Below are 21,510 nucleotides of genomic sequence, written 5' to 3' on the forward strand. Positions count from 1 at the left end.
GGGAAACCCATGCGCGAGCTGCCCAGCAACGCAAGCCTACCAGATGAGCTAAATGCCTTCTATGCTTGAGTCGAGACAAGCAACACTGAAGCATGCATGAGAACACCAGCTGTTCCGGACGACTGTGAGATCTCGCACTCCATAGCCAATGTAAGACCTTTTAAACAGGTTAACATTTGCAAGACAGCAGGACCAGATGGAATACCAGGATGTGTACTCGGAGCTGAATTCATGACAATATTGTTGACTTTTAGAAATGCAATACATTTTACCATTAATTGTACAACAAAGCTTATTTTGATAACATGGTAACAGTCAGTCATGTTCTCTATTGTCTAGGACTATGACACAGTTTGACCTATTATCTGCATCTTTGGTCTGCTGTGGCTTTGTAACCTTTCCTCCTGTTTTCACAATATGCATAAATGGATCGTTCAACGAATAGTGCCTTTTGCCTCCCTTTGATATTTGAAGTAGTAATTGTGCACCAATATTGAAAAGCCTGTTATATTAAAGTGCCATTTAACATTAACAGATTTTTTTGTGACTAAAGACTTGCTAAAGTGCCAAAAATCTGCATTTTGACATGTCCCTCGTGACTTCTAGTAGGATTTTAACCCAAACATTTCTCCATCATTGTAAAGCCCTAGTTATCCTATTGCTTTGACAAAGTCATTTCTGAAGATTATTATTTACTTCACGCGATAAGTGAATAACTTAAATTGGTCCCTCATTTTAGCGGCCACCCTGTTACATTAACGGAACTCTAATTTAAACTATTCCTTTTATAAAATATTTTTTTCTAAAGAAACTATGAAAATCTAAAGTCAAATCATAATGTAAAAGCTTTTTGGTCATTTTCTGGTGTTGTGTGGTGGAAAACGGAATGTTTCCCATAGATAGATCGGGTAGAAATGTAAAATAATAATAATAATTGGGATGAAGCGTGCATTCAATTGCCCCTCCCTATTGCACACAAGTTATGGCTGATTTAAGATGAAAACTTCAAACTGTTAAGTCAACCCTGTTACTTTAAAAAAGGTCCAATGCAGCCATTTTTATCTCAATATCAAATCATTTCTGGGTAACAATAACCTTTATGTGATTATTTTTTACAATTTTAATTGAAAACTAACAAGAATAGCTTCTTAGCAAAGTGCAATTTCTCAAGCAAGAATTTTGCTAGGATTCGTCTGGGAGCAGTCTGAGTGGGGAGGGGAAAAGTGAAAAATGTGCTGTTATTGACAGGAGGTTTGGCTTTCTTATTGGTCTATTCATTTACTGTATGGTGATGTCACCATGGAAGGCCAAAACAGGCTGAAATTAATTTTATTAAGTTTAACGTGCTCTTTATGATACATTGTTTTAATGAAGTTGTGGGGGACCTAATTGCACTACCCAAAACGACCCAAATATACTGGTCAAAATAGCATAAATACAAAGAAAATATTAAAGATAAATATTTAAATACAGTATTAAAACAGTTAACATTCATAAAATGACTGTGCATAGTGCAGCACAAACGCAAAAGTACGTGGCTTACAGCCTGTAGAAAATGATACTTGTTCAGTTGCACTACATGGTCTCTGAGTAGTTCATTGTTATTGAAATTACTTTAAGGCTTCCAATCCAATAAATCCTCTGGTCTAGTGCCTCACCAAGACAGTGAGTGGGGCTCCACTGACACTTAATGACCTGGTAGGAATGGAACCCCCACCCTCATTGGTCCTTCATTGGTGTCTCTGAGCCTCTCTCCTCCTTTTCTTCTTGTAGTCTCAGAGAGCAGTCTTCCAGTGGTCTGGGTGTGTAATCTTCAAGTGGTCCGTCTTCATTTTGGTCCCCCTCTTCTTCTTCTTCCTGTGGTCTGTCTTCACCTTGGTCCTCCTGGTCTCCAACCAGCACCTTGCTGTACAGCTTCTGCTGCTCCTCTTTGAAAGTATTTTTCACCTTCCCTCGTTTCAGCCCTCCATCCCTTAGAGCAGACAGATAAACACAGGGAAGAGCAGTTTTGTACAACCCTCAACACATATACACTTACAAGAAAGTCCACACCATGATAAACACACAGCTTGGAATCGTGCTAGATAGAATCTGTGTGTGTGTGTGTGTGTGTGAGATGCGTATTCACTGAAACTCACCAGAGCAGGTCCACCAGTCCTCCCTGCGTGGCGATGGCTGCTTTTACTCTGTTGGCAAACTGCACTGCATCCTCTCCCTCCTACGCAGACACAACAACAGAGATGGCTCAGTCAGACAGTTAACATTGAGTCTCCATACAAGGATGGAGTTTTTGAGTTATCACTGTCAGGATTATTTAGGTCTAGACCTTAGGGGATTCCCTTGTTTATAACTGCATTATACAAATCAAGAATAACAATGTTACTGGGCTAAACCAAAATAAAGGCCACACCTCTCTGCTCATAGGTGGAAGGTACCAGACACTGCAGACGATGGCCCAACTGCTCATCATCCTCAGCAGGTAGTTGACCATCCCAAACTTACTGCTGTTCCAGAACGCATCGCCAAACCTAGGGTCATACTGTCACAGGGAGAGGTCAAAGGGAGCGGGTTTAGGTGGTTGAGAGAGAATTATAGACAAAACGGCAGTAGAGAGAGAGGGAGAAACTACCTTAATGGCCACAGGGTAGACAGTACAGCCTATCTCAAAGCTGCCCTTCTTGAACATCATCACTGAGGTATTGTTGATGCAGGTGCCTGAGTGAGAAACACATTGTGTAATGCTGCGGCGTGACACTCACACAGATCCGACATAGGGTGTATTTTTATCATCATTACAGCCTTCATTAGTTGCCATATCTCATTTCTATTTGAGCAGCACTTGATCCATCAGAAAAGGGTCAGTTTTCATACTAACCCTCTGGGAAGATGAGGATGGGGTGTTTAGTTTTGTCTGCTACATGATTGCTAAGCCTGGAAAAAGAAAATACAGAACAGTGTAAATAACATGTTAATATCTAGGGATGGGGAAATTACCATATTACAATATAACCGGCGGTTATGGATGAAGACCGTCATGAAAATAAAATAACTGTCGAACGAAGAGCTGACAATGATCACAATTAGGAAGCATATTTCTATGGCAGCACATGCAGTCCGGAGTAAAGGAGAGGAGAAAATGTGCAACAAAAACCATCATCCAAAATTCCATGACCGTCACAGCGCTATGAATAATATAACTGTTTTCACCACATTATAAGGATGTATTCACTGCTTTTTAATGCCTTCGCCAAGTCTGACAATGAGAAACGGAAGGAAAGTATGGTTTCCGCAACATGCAGCTGCAGTATTACCTTTCGGCCACAAGGTGACGGTCTTTGACTTCAGATCTCTCAAACCAGATGTGGGGGCTGGATTTCACCATGGCTCTCTGGACTACCCCGATCAAACCACCATGGATCTGGCCAACCTGAGAGAGGAAGTGAAGACTGAGTGGGAATCTTGAACTAAACATCTTGGCAAAGAATGGGTTATACATCTGTCTCCCAAGCACCCCACATATTCCGTACTAGCACACACACAGACACACAGATTTAAACAGGCACACAATGCTTACTGTTACACACTAGGATTTACATACAGTACCATAGAATAGCAGCCATCATTGGCCAGGATGATGACGTCAATGGGAGTTGTGTGATTCGCCACACAGATGCCTCCATTCTTTGGTTTGTTCTCACTGTCGGCAGAGCAAAGAAACGACTGAATGAGACACATTAACAAAACCGCCTTTCTCATAAAACTACCAACAACCAGTGTGTGCCACCCTAATTGACATACAGTGCCTAAAGAAAGTACTCATACACCTTGACTTATTCCACATTTTGTATTACAGCCTGAATTCCAACTGGATTACATTTTTTAAATCACACCCATCTATCTACACACAATACCCCATAATGACAAAGTGAAAACATGAAAACAGACATATTTGCTAATTTACTGAAAATGAAATACATTTTCACAACCCTTTGCTTTGACACTCCAAATGTAGCTCAGGTGCTGACAATTTCCTTTGATCATCCTTGAGATGTCTCTACAACTTGATTTGGGGCAGCAGGCAGCCTAGTGTTTACAGCGTTGGGTCAGTAACCAAACGGTTTCTGGATCGAATCCCCGAGCTGACAAGGTAAAAATATGTCGTTCTGCCCCTGAACTAGGCAGTTAACCCACTGTTCCCCGGTAGGCCGTCATTGTAAATAAGAATGTGTTCTTAACTAACTTGCCTAGTTAAATAAATGTTAAATAAAATAAATATATAAAAAACATTGGAGTCCACCTGTGGCCAATTCAATTGTTTGAACATGATTTAGAAAGAAACACCTGTCTATATAAGGTCCCACAGTTGACAGTGCATGTCAGAGCAGAAACTATACCATGAAGTCCAAGGAACTGTCTGTAGATCTCGGAGATAGAATTGTGATGAGGCATATATATCTGGGGAAGGGTATAAAGCAATTTCTAGAATGTTGAACGTTTCCAAGAGCAGTGGTCATTGGGAAATTGAAAAACATATGGCATTACCCAGACTGCCAAGAGCTGGCCGTCCAACCAAACTGAGCAACCAGGCAAGAAGGACCTTGGTCAGGGAAGTGAACAAGAACCCAATGACCAATCTGACAGAACTACAGAGTTCCTTGTCTGAGATGGGAGAGCCTGCCGGAAGGACAAGTGTCTAAAGCACTTCACCAATCTTGGCTTTATGAGAGAGTGGCAAGACAGAAGCCACTCCTGAAAAAAAGGCACGACAGCACACCTGGAGTTTGCAAAAAGGCACATGAAAGACTCAGAGCATAAGGCAAAAGATTCTGTGGTCTGATGAGAAAAACAGAAATCTTTGGCCTGAATGCAAAGTGCTATGTCTGGAGAAAACAAGGAACAGTTCATCACCCGTCTAAAACCATCCCTACCATGAAGCATGGTGCTGGCAGCATCATGCTATGGGGATGCTTTTCAGCGGCAAGGACTGGGAGACTGGTAAGGATAAAGGGAACAATGAATGGAGCCAAATACAGGCAGATCCTTGATACGAACCTGCTTCAGAGTGCAAAAGACCTTAGACTGGGGTGAAGATTTACTTTCCAACAAGACAATGACCCCAAGCATACAGCCAAGGTAACACTGGGATGGCTTTAGAACAAGAATGTGAAAGTCCTTGAGTGACCCAGCTAAAGCCCAGACCTGAATCACATTGAAAATCTGTTGAAAGATTTGAAGATTGCTGTTCACTGCCACTCCCCATCTAACTTAACAGAGCTTGAGAAAATCTGCAAGGAAGAATGGGAGAAAATCCCCAAATCCATATGTGCAAAGCTGATAATCGCCACCAAAGGTGCTTCTACAAAGTATTGACTGGGGTGTAAATACTTATGTAAATTATTATTTATTTATTTATTTAATGTTCAATAAATTTGCTAACATTTCTAAAAACATGTTTTCACTTTGTCATTATGGGGTATGGTGTGTAGATGAGTGAGGAAAAAAATCAATTTAAACCATTTTGAATTCAGGCTGTAACACAAAATATGGAATAAGTCAAGGGGTATGAATACTTTCTGAAGGCACTGTAAGACTGGCTTTGAGCTCAGTACAAGATAGGGTGGTGAGTCACTAAATGGGCAGAAAGCTGTGACAAAATACAGTAGGTTTGTGTCTCTGTTGTCTGAGCTGATGTTGTGAATACTAGCCAGTGAGCATTTGGTTGGTCTACAGTACCTGTTGTGGTAGGTGATGATGGCAGTTAGGGATCGGACACAGATGCGATAAGACATCAGATGAATCTTCTCACTGAGGTACGTCCTTAACCTGAGGAGATCAACACACTTACAATAAGGCTTTCACCAACACAAAATCTTGTAGATAAGGTACTGTAAGTTTGTGGTAATTCTGAGGGTGTTGGTGGAAACGTACCAGCCGCTTGGTATGAAGCCCACTATGGTAGTCAAGACCACAAGCAGACCAATACCAGAGGCTGCCAGAGTAACCCTGTAGAACACAAAACAGCCCACCACATATAAATTCTGTTTACAACAAAAGTTGTGATGTGCAAAAACCACAAAAAAAACGGTCTTTCATGCTAAATAAACACAATTCTCATAAATCGAATTTGTAGACTTCTTGACATCCACAACAGCTCTTTGTTGGCCTATAACTAGCAAAGACGTTTCCTGCCTTAGATGCTGACTGACTCTTGACCTCTGACCTGAGTGGCAGCAGGAAGCCATAGCGGATGAAGAGACCCAGTCCCCAGAGCACGCTGAGTCGCAGGCTGATGTGGCGGGCGTTGAAGTTGCTGCGGGTCAGCAGGTTCCAGGACTCCAGCTCCTGAGCAGAAAAGCGCTTGGTCACCTCGTCATCCACGATGCTCTCCACCCCCCGCCGGCAGAAATACACGATGTCCGCCATCTCAAACTCAGGCTCAGAGCTCAGAGTGGTGCCGCTGGCACGGAGCTCCTGGATCTCCTGCTCCAGAGAGGACAGCTCTTTAGCTATGATACCTGAGACAGAGAGGGAGGGAGGGAGAGGGATGGAAAGAGAGACAGAGTTAATGCAACAACAGAGACATTGCCATTCCCATAAGTGAGAGATGTACATTGAAAGGTCGTACCATTACTATAGGGTTTATAAAGATGTTGATTCTTCTCCTTTGCGCCTCTCTCCATCCGCACAGTAGCCCACTAAAGAGAGGGGGGTATCATACATTAGTTGTACATTAACTTTAAGCCATGAATTCTATCCCAAAGGTATTTTTAAGCCATATTCTAAAGCTTATGACATTTATATTCATAATTCTTATCATTTGATGAGAAGCAATCATTTCTCTGTGCCATGATATCTTCATTCATAAGCCTGAAGTTGCATCACAGATAGTCTGGTCCCCAAGACTATCTCATAAATGATTATGTTAGCCTGGCCTAGCAAGACTACATCACATGGTACAACTGACAAGGAGTCAAGAGCTGAGTAAGCAGATCCACAGAGAATATCTTAGACAGGCCCATAAGCATGAAACAGGCAGTCTGGAGTATTTGGGGGGCATGTGGTTTCCCCTGAGGGAGAGACTGAAAGCAGCCCACAGCACTGTATGACCGCAAAAGATGTTCACTGTGTATTTTATGGGTCAGCAATTAGCAATCAATATAATAACAGTAGCTATACTTCAAGTTGGCCAACTCAACTATTTGGGGCTCCCTTAATGTAAACAGTACCACCTGCAAAGATCACGTCACTGCATGTTATATACATAACCACAGAACACATATTACAGAGCAGTGTACCTCTCCATGTTATTGTATATTAGGAGGTATGGACCCGGAAGGACCCTAACCAACCCAATCATTTTTAAATTTGTATTTATTTAATATTTTACCTTTAACTAGGCAAGTCAGTTAAGAACAAATTCTTGTTTACAATGACAGCCTAGGAACAGTGGGTTAACTGCCTTGTTCAGGGACAGAATGACAGATTTTTATCTTGTGTGGCGGATGAATCAGAATTAGTTGGGTAACATAGATAAGTAAGATGTTTTATTAGCATAATATGCTTATGTGAGATACTTGTCATTAGGATGGCGCCCTTTGGACTCTGGTGTTGACAGTTGTACTTTTCCCTTAGCTAGGGCTCAGTCACTTGGGGCCCAGAGAGGGGAGAAGTCAGAATGAAACATTGTCTTCATATGTGAATGTGTCTTTACCTATTCTTAAACCATGTGAAGGGATGGCGTGATTAATGGGGAACCAATTACTTGTCTCCACAATGTCTGTGCGCAAGTCACTCCCTCCTTTTCTATGTTGTGAGGTGGTGTATGGCAGTGTCTGGGACCATTGGATGTCCTCTCTCTAGATCTTGCACTTATCCTGGGATAGTGCATGACCTAGAGGCTCACTCCCCTCAGTGAGCTTGTCCAGGAGTGGAGTCAAGAGGGGGTTTACTGGAGATGGGAGTATCTAGAGTTGTCAATTGATTTATGCCATTGGATGAGCTAATGGTTCTGTTCTATACGGTACCAGGGAGAGACGGTTCCAGTTTGGGGTAGGAGGACCAGATACTGGTCTATACAATGAACACTGTTGATATAGCAGTTGCTGTCTGCTATGTTTTATAGATATCTTTCATACAGAACTTAACCTTTGTGAACTGTTCCTAAGATCTGTTGTTCGTCGTGTACGTTGAGAGGGGTGGGTCTTGGGTATAAAAGATCTTTGTACTTTTGTATAATCACTTTTTCAATGGCATCATTGAAGGTCAAGTGCTTTTGCAAAAGCATCTTAATTATTAAATATGTAGTTTTAAGTATAACTGACTTGTGTGTGAAGTTTGTAACTCTCCTCATTTGGTAATGCAGAAATTAGCCACCACACTTGTCAGCTCTGGGATTCGATCTAGCAACTTTTCGGCCCAACACTCTAACCACTAGGCTACCTGCCGCCCCATAAAAAAGGAGGATCCGAACGGACCCGAGGACAATCAGACCCGAACCAGAAGTGGTCAGGTCTATTTGGGTCTATCAGCTGTGGTTACATAGAATTTGGACCTGCTCGGGTCCCGGGTCGGATATTCAGGTTCGGGTGGACCTGTGAAGACCTCTACTGTATATCCCTTCTTAAACCATTTCCTCCACAATTCCTGTGGCTGCCCCACACCTAGGCCTAATTCACTCATGATTTCCTTGAAAAGAACCTCAAGCCTTTGTTTGAATGTGTAGGAGATTATAATCATATTGATATGAAATCCCTAGTAATTTGAAAGTGCAATGCTGCTAGGCTAATTCAGCACTTACAGCCAGAGGCACTGTGACATGCCCCTGACAGATGCAACAGGTTGATGTCAAATGTCATGTGGTAGGGGAGAAGCAAAGACCACACACACACTGCGACCAGAGGACAAATTTGACAAATCCACTGAGGGTAGTGGTCTCTCGTGCTCACTTTAGTGAATGAAAAATAAAATTATATGAATTGCTCCACAGAACAATGTCCATAATGCCATTTATTCTCAGTGAAGTTGACTGACCACATTAGGAGAAAAAAAGAGCCAAGCTGAGGTGACTACTCTCTCCACAAAGCAGATCAGACAACCTGGGGTGGAATAAGGGCAGCTATTCTAAATTGAGCCTGGCCTTAGATGAACTCCCCTTACTGCTAAGCTAATTCAAAATATAGGCATAGTTCAAGTTCATACATTAAAACTGGAATACAATTACTTTGTATTTGAGTATGCAAGTCGCCTATCAAAGTTTTTTTAAATATCTCGAAGCAGGCATTCACTAAGGGCCCAATTCTGACTTAGGAATTGACGCCTTTTCTATGCACTTCTCAGTAGTTGGTATTCAGACTTACCTTATTCAGTTGCATAACACTCTCTTGCGCGCTCTGAATAAATTTCATTAAACTACTGAAAACCCTCTCATTTGCTGGCCGACAGATTTTCTCGTGGAGTTTTCATTCAATAGGGTTTTCAGTACTTTTATCTTAAGCCATCCTTTTAAGTAGAATTTTGTCTACATACACACAAGAATATATCGAGAGAACGGGTTCTGAATATTAGGAATCAATTAAAGAAAGCCATCTAAATATATGCATATTCGTCTCCGTTTCAGCACCAATTGGTAGATTTAAAAATACTAAGATTTTGTAGATTATTTAGGTTTAGGAAAGTATTTATGAATCATAAAAAAACAGGTTTGGAGAGCCTTTACAAACAAAAGAACGAAAACGGTGGTTTGATTCATTCAGAAAATTTCCACATTCAGTTCTTCAACCCCTGGTAATGTTGGAAGATTAGTGTAGATAGAATTATAATAGGGAGAACAGTCTACAACAATACCCTCGTCTACTACCTGCACTAACCATGTAACTGTGTGATGACACGGCCAAGTGTTGCGCGGTGCGTCGGGTTCAGACTGTTACTGCTTGGTCTGCGCACCACTCCATTACGATTTAATTAGCCTACGTGTCTTTTTTTTTATATGATCAACTGTTACTAATGATCCTCAGCAATAACCACAGGGCCGTGCCGGCATTTACAGAGGAAACAAACGAAGGTAAACGAAACAATGTAATTAAATGGAATGATAATGTAACCTATACCAACTGAAGGGAACTAACAGTAAATTGGCAGTTGAATATGTGTGGTTATTAGGCCCACTGACAGTCGATACTGGTAGTGGCTAATATTTAACATGATAGAAATAGGAAAAAGAGAAAGTCGGGGGTATCCTATAACTAAGACATTTGAGTGCCCATCCCTGCAAGTTAAAAGGCTGTACAACTTAAACTCTGTATAATGCCACAGCATTTCATAAACATTACTGTGGGAAAGTTGATCTGTTGCTATGCTTCAGTTTGCTGCCATATGACTGGTTTCACATGTCTCCAGCGATTATAAGGTAAAATAGATCTAAAACAAGTGTTATTTCTATTTATAATTACCTTATCCAAACTGATTACTCATTTAACTAGCTCTTATCAAGTTGTAAATTACAGTGCATGGAGAATGGTGGCATTTCTATCAGAAAAAATAAAGATGCTTTTTCCACTTGAAACTGGTAGGTTCACTAGATCTTAAGCATGAGAATAGGTGTGTCTAAGTTCAAGGTCAGAATACGCATATAGAGAAAAGTGCATAAAAAAGGGAATTACGTTCCATTTACGCATGCTTAACTAGAGTTGGAATCGGACCCATTGTGACAGTGTGAAGCGAACTCACCTCAAAGACCTTGAGAAGGCTCTTCATGTACAGTCTGCGGATCCCAATAGACACTCCAAGGACGGCCGGCACGACTATGACTAGCAGCGAGCTGAATCCCACAGTGAAGGATATGCCAAGGACCATACACAGCAGGTTATCAAATGGGAGGAGGAACCAGCCCATGTTGGCCACAGGTGAGGCCGGGGCTGTGGTGCAGTGGAGTGGTGAGGGGATAGGGCAGGGAACAGGGAGGACTGATAAAGGGCTAAAGAGAAGTCCAGGACCAGGACTAAGGCTGCAGATTAGTCCTCTAGTCCCTTTATAGCCTCAGCTTCTGAAGCCTGCACTGAAACAAGGGCTTCATGGGCACATTGGTCCTGGGGAAGCTCGAGTCAATGTCTAGGAGAGCAGACAGATCTCATCATGAAGACTATAATAAAGGATCCAGCAATGTCAGAGCATCCAAAACTTCAGTCCTCAACTTGTTCCATCCTTCAAAAGAAAAATGGTAAACCACCAGTCTGTTTGTATAGGTTGTTGTTTATGGTTCCTTAGCAAAAGGGATGAGACTGCCCTGGAAAAAAACACATTGGTGTAACTATCCTGTATAGTGAAGGCTGGTTAAATAGTTAGATGTGGGACACAACTGATGTTCAACTGCCATGTTAACGAACAGTTAGCTCAGTGTTATAATACTCTTACAGAGTTATTAAACGTCAGTAGCTACAGTACATAACTAGTAGAGGTCCCATATGGTGCTGTTGTAAACAACACAGCAACAGCTGTTTAGCAGCTTACTAAATTGCTAGCTAAGTAGTGTTACCTAGCAAGTATCAGGGTGGCTAATCTTTCCCATTTGGACAATAGATGCAGAACACACAGAACTAGTTCGAACTCAGAGAATGTATTGTTACAAAGCGGATTTACTTGTTAACATTTAGATGGCTAACAATATCTAAAAAAAATAGCTATCTAGCTAGCTAACATAACAATCTTGAAACTAGCTAGCGAGCAAGTTAGCTAACTAAGCTGCTTACTAGCTCTTGAAAACCCTTCTCCGTATGTAGCTAACGTTAGTTTTCAGCCATTCTCCTCTGTCAGAGCGTCTAGTGTGTGTGTGCTCTGAACGCTCCGAGAGAGAAACGCTCTGAATTTACAAACAACCGAGAACACACTGACACACTGGAGGCAATTTACAAACGCAACCTCAGACGAGCGTGCTCTGAACCCGGAGTAGATAGCCCGCGGGAATTATGAACGCACCCTTAATTAACTCAACTCCACGGGATCTAAACTAGAGTTACTAACTTGCTAGCTAGCAAATAATTGCAAACAGTAATGATGTCCAAACCCTATTGCGATTATACTCACAAAATATGCAAATTAGGAAACGTATATGAGAAACTCATCATCAATCATTAGCATGACTCCCTCCCTGTCTGCAATCATCGACCTCTTACTGCGAGCTAATCCTCTCTGTTTAAATCTGAGTCTGGTCTGCAGTGCACCCGAGAAGGGAGGGGGGGCTCAATCTCGTTTGAATGTCTATGATCACTGCAGAAATTCCAGGAGTGTTCCTGTTCACCCGACTCTGGGGAAGTAGATAAATGGCTTTATTGCCAAAACCTCGAACTATTCCTTTAATATGGAGCTACTTTTTTGTATAGAAAATTCTTAGGCAGGTCTCTTAGTGTTCGTTTTCGGGATGAAAAAGCAGTTTCAGTGTCAATTTAAACAACCAAAACCAGATAGAAAGCATGCAGAAAAGAAATGTAACTATACATATTTTCTAATAACACCATATTTGAGAACTAACAATCAAATAAAAGTTAGACAGTCTGGGAGCAGCTTACTAAATTAGTTTTGTTATAATGTTTGACCAGAGGAACATAGCATTAGCTATGGCAAAATGCATAGAATTGCAGGAATTAAAACTGTAAAATTGTCTCTCAGCTCCATGCCAAACTGTGTAGAATGGCAGAAATTTGCTTAAAATCTGCAAAATGTTTTCTCCACCAACAAAAAATACCTTTACCTTTCTAACTAATAGCAAAGAAGAGGTGAAGTGAGAAGGTTTATTTCGCCACAAATCTGCCCACAAGCAGATAATAAATTATTAAGCAAGTGAGGGAGTTTTTAATGGCGGGGCAATGAGTGTCGAAATTAGTTAAGATAAAAATGAATTGCTATTTTGATATGTGAGGTTTATTTGATCTAATATAAGTTTTGTAATGCTTAGGTTGTTACGAGCGTACAGATATAAGTGTGATGCACGTGACATCCCGCCAACTTTGAGAAAAAAACACTTTATTGGAGTTGTCCCTGTTGAAATTCGAGTCGGTCTATGCATATTCATATTCTCTAAATATTTTCTAATCAAGGATATTATTTCTGATCTGACAGGTTTTTGCAACCTATAGGCTAATGGGTGTATATCCAGCTAGTTCAGATCCTGTCTGACTGTTTGCTCTGAATGCAGACAGAGGTCACACACCCACACACACACAGTGTTTTTGCAACAAAAATCTTTATTCTCATCTACTATGCTACACATTGTTTTACTATTTGGCATGCATAGAATCACACAAGTAAGACACGTGCAAAGTCACAATTAAGACTGCCTAAGGGAGACTCGCACAAAAAAACACACAAGCACTCATACATAAACACTCTCATCAGTACATAAATACACACTGATCTCTCACACGCGCACACACACACACACACACGCTCGCACAAACATACACAGACACACACATTCTCACACAGGTTTCAGTGTTATGTTGATCACCACAATAATATACTGTGTGTATGTTTGTTTGTGGTGCACATTGTTTATTTGCATGGGAAGTGACAGTGTGTCTGGTTAAATCATAAGTGGAGCATGCATTCTTAGTATTCATGCAAAACAATGTGAAAAACGGTGTATTGGCTTGGCCAGAAGAAGACCAATTAATTATGATTGCTACCGCATTCCCCAGAGTATTCGGTTCTCATGAAACGGATCTTCCATTTATCAAAGCAGGAACCCATCTGTTCAAAACTCGTATAATGTAACTCGATATGTGTTGATAATGATAAAATCTAAAAAAGTGCATCCGTGGTAATACATGGCATGTAATTCAAGATAGAGCCAGCATATGCCATGGGTTTGACACTAACTGTACAGTAGCTTAAGACATATGGAATCTTACAGTAAAGGATAATTGAGGTGCAAAAACACACAAGAACGCACATACAAACAATACATATTTTGAGAGTTGGTACACTGATATAATAATATTGCCATTAAAAAGTTGATCTTAGGAGTCCAAAGCCCCAGAAGGGAATATGCTGCTTTAGAATAGTTATAGGAGACGTTGGCAGAAGAAAGAAAGTGCTAAAAATGTAAATGTGTCTCCTTTACTTTGCTACAGCATTAACCAACCATGGCAATGAGTGTAAGTAGCTCAAACATCACATTGCTCTTTAGACCCTGTAAACACCTAGATATGTTTTCTCTAATATCTGAAATGTACAATGTAAAACTGTGGGAGGCTGGCTGTTGTTCTGTTTTGCTCTTAGAGACAGCAGTAACAGCATCATCATGATCACTGATGTTGTTCCTTCAGCTTCTGTGCATGTCTTCAAATGTGGCAGTAGCAGAGCGGGGTTGATATGTCGTTTTCTCCTTCTGTAGTTCAGAAGTCTGAGGTAAGAGGTCTGTCGGTAAGGGCTCTGCCATCTCTGCCTCTCCTTCACTTCTTCTTCTCCTTCTCTTCCTCTCTTACCAGGAAAGGTATCATGACCTAAACTCAGCGAGACATCATGCGCACAAACTCTGAGGGAGATTCGTAAAAGAGAGAGATTAATAAAACCGAGAGACAATAATACAACAACAGAGAAAGAGTGAACACGATTCACATAAAGTGTAGGGCCTGATCCCCAACTGGCGAATTTGGCCCACGGGTGATTTTATTTGCCCCCCCCCCCCCATAAAAGACTGTAAAACACCAGCAGATCAGCTCCAAGAGATTTTAAGTTTGGAAATCTGTTCCAAAATATTCCCAGGCATAATAGAGAGACACTGTATATGTGATCGTAAACAAATGTAAGCAATTTTTGAAATGATCATGTTTTAGTCAAATGTTATATATGTTTGCGCTTCTTGCGGTCAATTTGCAGTCTACAAATGATTTGTAATTATGTTCCGGCCCCCAGACCATCCACTCAAGACAAATCGTCCAGCGGCTGAATCTAGTTGATGATCCCTGCCCTAACGTGTAGGGAATGCATGGTACTGAAGGTCACAGTGCTTTTAAGAACTGTATGTGCTGCTATCAGCCAATAAAAATAAATACATTTTCATAGCAACGATTCTATTTCTAAATGAGCACTGTGGATTATAAATATGAATGTATTTAGAGCGTAAGACGTGTGGGCGAATCTAACGTTTGGAGAAAGCAGAGCGTACGGATGACTCTAGTAAGAATACCAGCACATTGCTATTTTTGTCCCACTGGCGGTATGCTTCCCTTGTTCTCTTGGTAATCTGTGAGGTGACATAATCCTTTGGTGTGGAGATAATCTGACAGACAGCCTGACTCCCTTCATCCTCCCACCTCACTCTTAGCATGATGCTAGAGTATCAGCCTGCCTCAAACTGTATCTGTGGGGATTGGCACTGAGAGAGTGTGTATATGCATGTGCTTGGGTATGTGTGTGTGTGACGGGATTATTGTGACGGGATTATTGGCATAGCCACAGAAGGGTGCTGCAGCACCCCCTGAAAAATCAGAATAAAAAATATATATATATTAGCGGCCCGATATATCCGTCTGCAACACCAGCGCTGGCAAAAGGATTTGTTTGATGTATTTCCTACCATTCCCTTTTTTCCATTCTAGCCATTACAATGAGCCTGTCCTCCTATAGCTCCTCCAACAGCCTCCTCTGGACTGTATATATGAATTGACAAAGCCATCAATCATGTGACACCATTCATTCCTATGTGAACACTCAATAGCGCATTGAAGCCAAATGAAGGTTTAGATGGCATATCATGAAGACATAACATGTGCAGTTTGAGCAACTCCAGGAAGTGACGTTGCAGGCTAGCTCAGTGCTGCCCCATCTCATTGGTTAACTCAAATTGAAGGCTGACCGGGTACTGCAGGCTGCCATTAGCAACTAAATTATCCTTCTGTGTGCGATTTGAAAATAATTTGTTCAAGGACCTACATCTGGTGTATTAGAAGCAATTACTGGTATCATGATTGTCTTCGATTTTTTTGTTTGTTATTTACACAAAGTTTGACCATGAAGATTGCCATTTTTCCATATACTACAGTATAGTGGGGCATTCTGTTTTCTGCTAACTGCAATACCGCAGTGGGCGTTGAACTTCTATGGCTTCAATGAGAGGGGGCTGTCGTTCTCCCCTGATATGAACAGTGGACCATGACAGGGATTTGTCAAGCGCTGCAATATCATACAATGAAATAATAATGAACATACAGTGATTTCGGAAAGTATTCAGACCCCTCCACATTTTGTTACATTACAGCCTTGTTCCAAAATTGATTAAATTACATTTTTCCTCATCAATCTACACATAATACCGCATAATGACAATGCAAAAAATAGATTTTTAGAAATGCTTTCAAATGTATAAAAAAAATAAAAACATAAATACCTTATTTGCTAAATTATTCAGACCCTTTGCTATGAAACTTGAAATAGAACTCAGCTGCATACTGTTTCCATTGATCATCCTTGAGATGTTTCTACAACTTGATTGGAGTCCGCCTGTGGTAAATTCAATTGATTGGACATGATTTGGAAAGGCACACACCTGTCTATATAAGGTCCCACAGTTGACAGTGCATGTCAGAGAAAAAAGAGCAAAAACTAAGCCATGCGGTCGAAGGAATTGTCTGTAGAGCTCCGAGACAGGATTGTGTCGAAGCACAGATCTGGGGAAGGGTACCAAAACATTGAAGGTCCCCAAGAACACACTCCATCATTCTTAAATGGAAGAAGTTTGGAACCACCAAGACTCTTCCTAGAGCTGGCCACCCGGCCAAATTGAGCAATCTGGGGAGAAGGGTCTTGGTTAGGGAGGTGACCAAGAACCCGATGGTCACTCTGACAGAGGTCCAGAGTTCCTCTGTGGAGATGGGATAACCTTTCAGAAGGACAACCATCTCTACAGCACTCCGCCAATCAGGCTTTTATGGTAGAGTGGCCAGACGGAAGCCACTCCTCAGTAAAAGGAACATGACAGCCCGCTTGGAGTTTGCCAAAAGGTACCGAATGACTCTCAGACCATGAGAAACAAGATTATCTGGTCTGATGAAACCAAGATTGAACTCTTTGGCCTGAATGCCAAGCATCACGTCTGGAGGAAACCTGGCACCATCCCTACGCTGAAGCCTGGTGGTGGCAGCCTCATGCTGTGGTGATATTATTCAGCGGCAGGGACTGTAAGACTAGACAGGATCGAGGGAAAGATGAACGGAGCAAATTACAGAGAGATCCTTGAGGAAAACCTGCTCCAGAGCGCTCAGGACCTCAGACTGGTGTGAAGGTTCACCTTCCAACAGGACAACGACACGAAGCACACAGCCAAGACAATGCAGGAGTGGCTTCAAGACAAGTCTCTGAAAGTCCTTGAGTGGCCCAGTCAGAGCCCAGACTTGAACCCGATTGAACATCTCTGGAGACCTGAAAATAGCTGTGCAATGACGCTCCCCATCTAACCTGACAGAGCTTTGTATTTTTTATAAATTAGCAAAAATTTCCAAAAACCTGTTTTTGCTTTGTCATTATGGGGTATTGTGTGTAGATTGATGAGGGCGAAAAAACGATTTAATCCATTTTAGAATAAGGCTGTAACGTAACAAATATTTGGAAAAAGTCAAGGGGTCTGAATACTTTCCGAATGCACTGTAATACCTGTCAAATAACATCCTACAAAGAGGTGTCTTAGAACCTACTGAGATACTGTAGCTCACCTTCAAAGTCTACATGGCCGTCTCCATTCAGGTCAATGTCCCGTAGGATGTCCTCTAGGTCTCTATGACCAACCTAGTAGAACAGGGAAAGAACCGAGAAAAAGCACTACTCAAATGTAGGCTACAGTGAGACATGATCAGACAGATGCGTGGACGGGTTGAGTGAAAGATAGAAAAACTCAAACAGAAGGACCACTTTTCTTACCTGTTGACCTAAAAGTTTCTTCATTGCTTCTCTGAGTTCCGATGTGCTGATCTGGCCATCACCATTTGTGTCAAACTGAGAGAGAAGGAGAGAATAGAATAATGAATAATGAACTAGTTAATCATGCAGTATTGTATTCTGCTCTTTCCCCAATACCGTCGTCTTTCCTATATTACTAATGAGTTCCCCATACACATGAATGCTTCTCCTCACTTAATGAAATTTATTTTAGCTTAAATCTTTCTAGCTTTCTTTCATCCCCTTCGGATTTTGTTCTTTCTTTCTCTATTATCTCATTTATATGTAAAAAAAAGAAGTTCTCCTCACTATTTTTCCATTCCATACCACTCCTCTCTCTCTCAATCTCTTCTCCTCACCTCTTTGAAAGCATCCCTTAGCTCCTTGACCCCGATCATATCTGCTGTTTCAGCCAGAAGTTTGGGCCCCATCAACTCCACAAAGTCCTCAAAGTCCACATGTCCTCCCACTGTGTGATGAAGAATAAACGTAGGTTGAAGGATGTCAGATGTAAATTCACAAAACATGTCGCAAGAATACATCTACAGGGACATTTGTACAATGACAGAAATACGCAGCCTTGAAAGAGGGGAGAGAGAGAAAAGACTGGCAAAATTTAAGCTACTGTCGTGTCTACATCATATTCAGTCATCAATTTTCTCCAAGCCCAGATAGTATTTATAGAAGCGAATGTTATGTTCTTTTCGGGGTTAATTGTTAAAGGGATCTACATCAGAGGTATTGGACCTTGAATGTTCAGAGCCTCTGTGTGTAATGGTGTGTGCAAGTGTCTTTTAGTGTGTGTTAGTGGAAGGGGACGGGGGACGGGGGTTCATAGAGCATGTATTAGAAGTAGAGAGAAAGAAGGAAGAAAGGACATAATATGAGAGTGTAACAAAAGAAAAAAGGATAGAGGAAAATGCAAGAGCATAGAAAAAAGGAACGCAGGACCTCCCATAATGCTCCCGTTTATAGACACACATACCGTACGTACGGTTACTCACAGTTCATGTTGATCTGCTGACTCAGTTCTATCAGCTCCATCTCAGTAGGCATGTAGCCCATGGTTCTCATGCAGTTGCCTAGGTCTTTACAGCCAATGAAGCCATCTTTGTCTTTGTCAAACTCTTTAAAAGCCTCGCGCAACTCTGAGAGAGGAAAGCATAGTGTGAAAGATCAATTGTGCTTTTTAATCACATTATAAAAAACATCAGTTGGCTTATTATTTTAACTACTACAATGAGTGTGGTGTTATAATAAACATAAGAGGGAGAGTGAGAGGTAAGCTTGAAACAGTCCGCAGGCTGAAAATATTCCAAAGGCACTCAACACGAGAATGAGATTTTACCAAAGTCAGGCAGATCCTTTGTTTGTATGGATCTAAACCAGTGAGGACTGCTCAATGACTGTATATATATGAATGTACAAAGCCATTGATCACGTGACACCATTCATTCCTATGTGAAGACTCAATAGCGCATTGAAGCCAACTGGAGTCAGTTAAGATGGGGTCTCATGGAGACACAACATGAGCAGTTTGAGCTACTCAAGGAAGTGACGTTGCAGGTTAGCTCAGTGCTGCCCCGTCTCATTGAGCAACGCAGTTGAAGGCCGACTGGGTTACTGCAGGCTGCCATTAGCCACTAAAATATCCTTATCACTTCTGTGTGCAATTTATAAATAATTGGTTCAAGGACCTACATCTGGTGTATGACACGAAGCTTGTCCACGAAGCTTGGCCATTTTTCCATTCACTATAATGAGGGATCTAACCTTGCCTGCAGTACCGTAGTCAGCCTTGGACTTCGGTGGCTTCAATGAGAGGGGGCAGTTGTTCTCCCCTGGGAATGCTACAGTCCAATACACAATCTGAAAGCTCATTGTAATTCATACTGTTTGCTCCTGTATAATGAAACTTACCATCCATCTCCTCCGGCCTCAGCTCTCTATCCTGTAAAGAATCACAAGTCAGGGTTAGGATCCATCAAGTGGCATTCTACAAGTGATGTCTCAGGAAATTAGAAAACTCTTGTGTGAGATATCATCAACTTAACAATCGTAATACATCTTAGAGTACTTTTGTTACATGTGCAATCACAGTTTTTTTGTGTGTTAAATCATGTAATGATGAACCCAAATGCAACTTAGTTTAGAACATTTGTTTGATGCTTGAGTAGCCTATCTACTTAGCTGAGAGGTGCATGCCAACTTTGAGGGTTGGTGGTGAGTCCTGGGGGAACATAGGGTGAAGGAGTTCCATTTGTTCTCTCTTAAGTTTAACATCTAGCCTTTGAATTAGCTCGACCCCACCCCTGCATCCCCTAATAGCATCACAGAACAGAACACATCATCATGACAGGCTATGAACGGTGCCATTCTACCAAGGAGAGGTCAGTGCACATCTTCACTTAATGACAATGCCTTGCTACTGAGTCTACTGATCACAGTGAGACTGAGACAGATGAAGACAGATGACCCTGTTGCTGCTCCACAGACTTTAGTAATCAGTCTAACATTCCGTCAAGGTAATACAACATGGAACACAACCACTTACATTCTATCAGAGTGGCACAAATGGCAGTGAGTGCTAACACTCACACACAGTCGCACGCGCTCATTTTCACACCAACTGACAAGCATTCTATATGTAGGTTACTGCAGATATTTTGAGTCCATTACCTTCTTCTTTGAGTCCATAAGGAGTGTATTGGTCAACGTGGGTGAAAAAGAAGCAGACAAAGACAAAATGTCTGTATGATTGGGTGTAAGTTTGTATGAAAATGTTTGTTTTCTTACGTGTAGCTAGAAACTGTAAATGTGTCTCTGCATGCATTATGGGCATGTGTCTGTTTGTGTCTGGACTTACGTACAGCCTGCCGGCTCTCAGCGAAGCCCTTGCGTAGAAAGATGCAGGCAGGCCCCAGTATGTTGTGCATGTTGCCTCCGTTCTGAGCCATAGCCACTAGTGGCTCAAGATAGGCCCCCCCAGTCCCCTCCTCACAGGACTGCACTGCTCTGTAGTTCTTCTTCTGGTCCTGGGGTCACAGATATCCAGGGTGTGGGGCCAGGAGATAGAGGCGCAGGGGCAGAGACAGGTATACAGACTGTGACTCAGCTTGTGGATTGACAACATGGAGTCAGTCAACAACAAGGGGCTAGCTGGTATGAGGGTGGGTGGACGGAAGTGGAGGTGGTGGTGGAGAGGCTGAGAACATGTCTGTTAGTCCCTGTGAGTGAGGTCAGAGGTCAGGATAGTAATGGGGCTAGTTAAGGTGTCAGTCATGTGGAAGGAACACAGTCAGCGATTGGGTTCAGTGAACAGGGCAATTAATGCCACCCATCCCAAAGATGTCTCCGTACAGCTGAGGACACTGATTTGACTCAGCACACTGCTAGGGTTAGATAATCAAAGGGACACAACAGCTAACTAAGGCAATCAGCACAATCCAAGAGTGGGCACGCAGGAAGACCCAAACAAATATCTGCAAACCATTCTGCTTTTGACATATGCACAGTGTAATAGTGGCACAATGATCCCTGTGTAAGGTACCCAGACAATGATCACACTCATTATTGGTTAAAAAT

At 41.8% G+C, this 21,510-nt stretch overlaps 2 protein-coding genes across 3 annotated transcripts in view; both read right to left on the minus strand.

Annotated features, from left to right (window-relative positions):
* Positions 1-277: 277 nt before the first annotated feature.
* On the minus strand, positions 278-12,201 carry LOC106568233 (glycerol-3-phosphate acyltransferase 4). Its single transcript, XM_014138395.3, has 13 exons — positions 12,079-12,201; positions 10,726-11,281; positions 6,626-6,695; positions 6,221-6,515; positions 5,929-6,003; positions 5,734-5,823; positions 3,604-3,697; positions 3,312-3,427; positions 2,876-2,931; positions 2,630-2,715; positions 2,411-2,539; positions 2,139-2,218; positions 278-1,972 (listed from the first exon to the last, which is right to left on the minus strand). Exons 2-13 carry the CDS (start codon positions 10,888-10,890, stop codon positions 1,720-1,722), a joined length of 1,509 nt encoding a protein of 502 aa, XP_013993870.1. The 5' UTR covers positions 10,891-11,281; positions 12,079-12,201; the 3' UTR covers positions 278-1,719.
* Positions 12,202-13,223: 1,022 nt separating this feature from the next.
* The window catches only part of LOC106568232 (calcium-binding protein 1), a 34,299-nt gene continuing 26,012 nt past the window's right edge, over positions 13,224-21,510 (minus strand). Inside the window, exons 1-7 of one of the 2 annotated variants that reach the window (XM_082960454.1) lie at positions 20,796-20,966; positions 19,846-19,876; positions 18,930-19,073; positions 18,285-18,394; positions 17,908-17,982; positions 17,703-17,775; positions 13,224-14,527 (exon numbers count right to left, since the gene is read on the minus strand). In XM_082960454.1, coding sequence (XP_082816580.1) covers positions 14,502-14,527; positions 17,703-17,775; positions 17,908-17,982; positions 18,285-18,394; positions 18,930-19,073; positions 19,846-19,876; positions 20,796-20,882 — 546 coding nt within the window. In that variant the 5' untranslated portion in view covers positions 20,883-20,966 and the 3' untranslated portion in view covers positions 13,224-14,501. Of the gene's footprint in view, positions 14,528-17,702; positions 17,776-17,907; positions 17,983-18,284; positions 18,395-18,929; positions 19,074-19,845; positions 19,877-20,795; positions 20,967-21,510 lie in introns of those variants that run through there. The other variant, XM_014138391.3, reaches the window with a different exon arrangement.

Source organism: Salmo salar, chromosome 13 (genome assembly GCF_965601325.2).
Source record: "Salmo salar chromosome 13, fSalSal1, whole genome shotgun sequence".
NCBI classification, from domain to species: domain Eukaryota; kingdom Metazoa; phylum Chordata; class Actinopteri; order Salmoniformes; family Salmonidae; genus Salmo; species Salmo salar.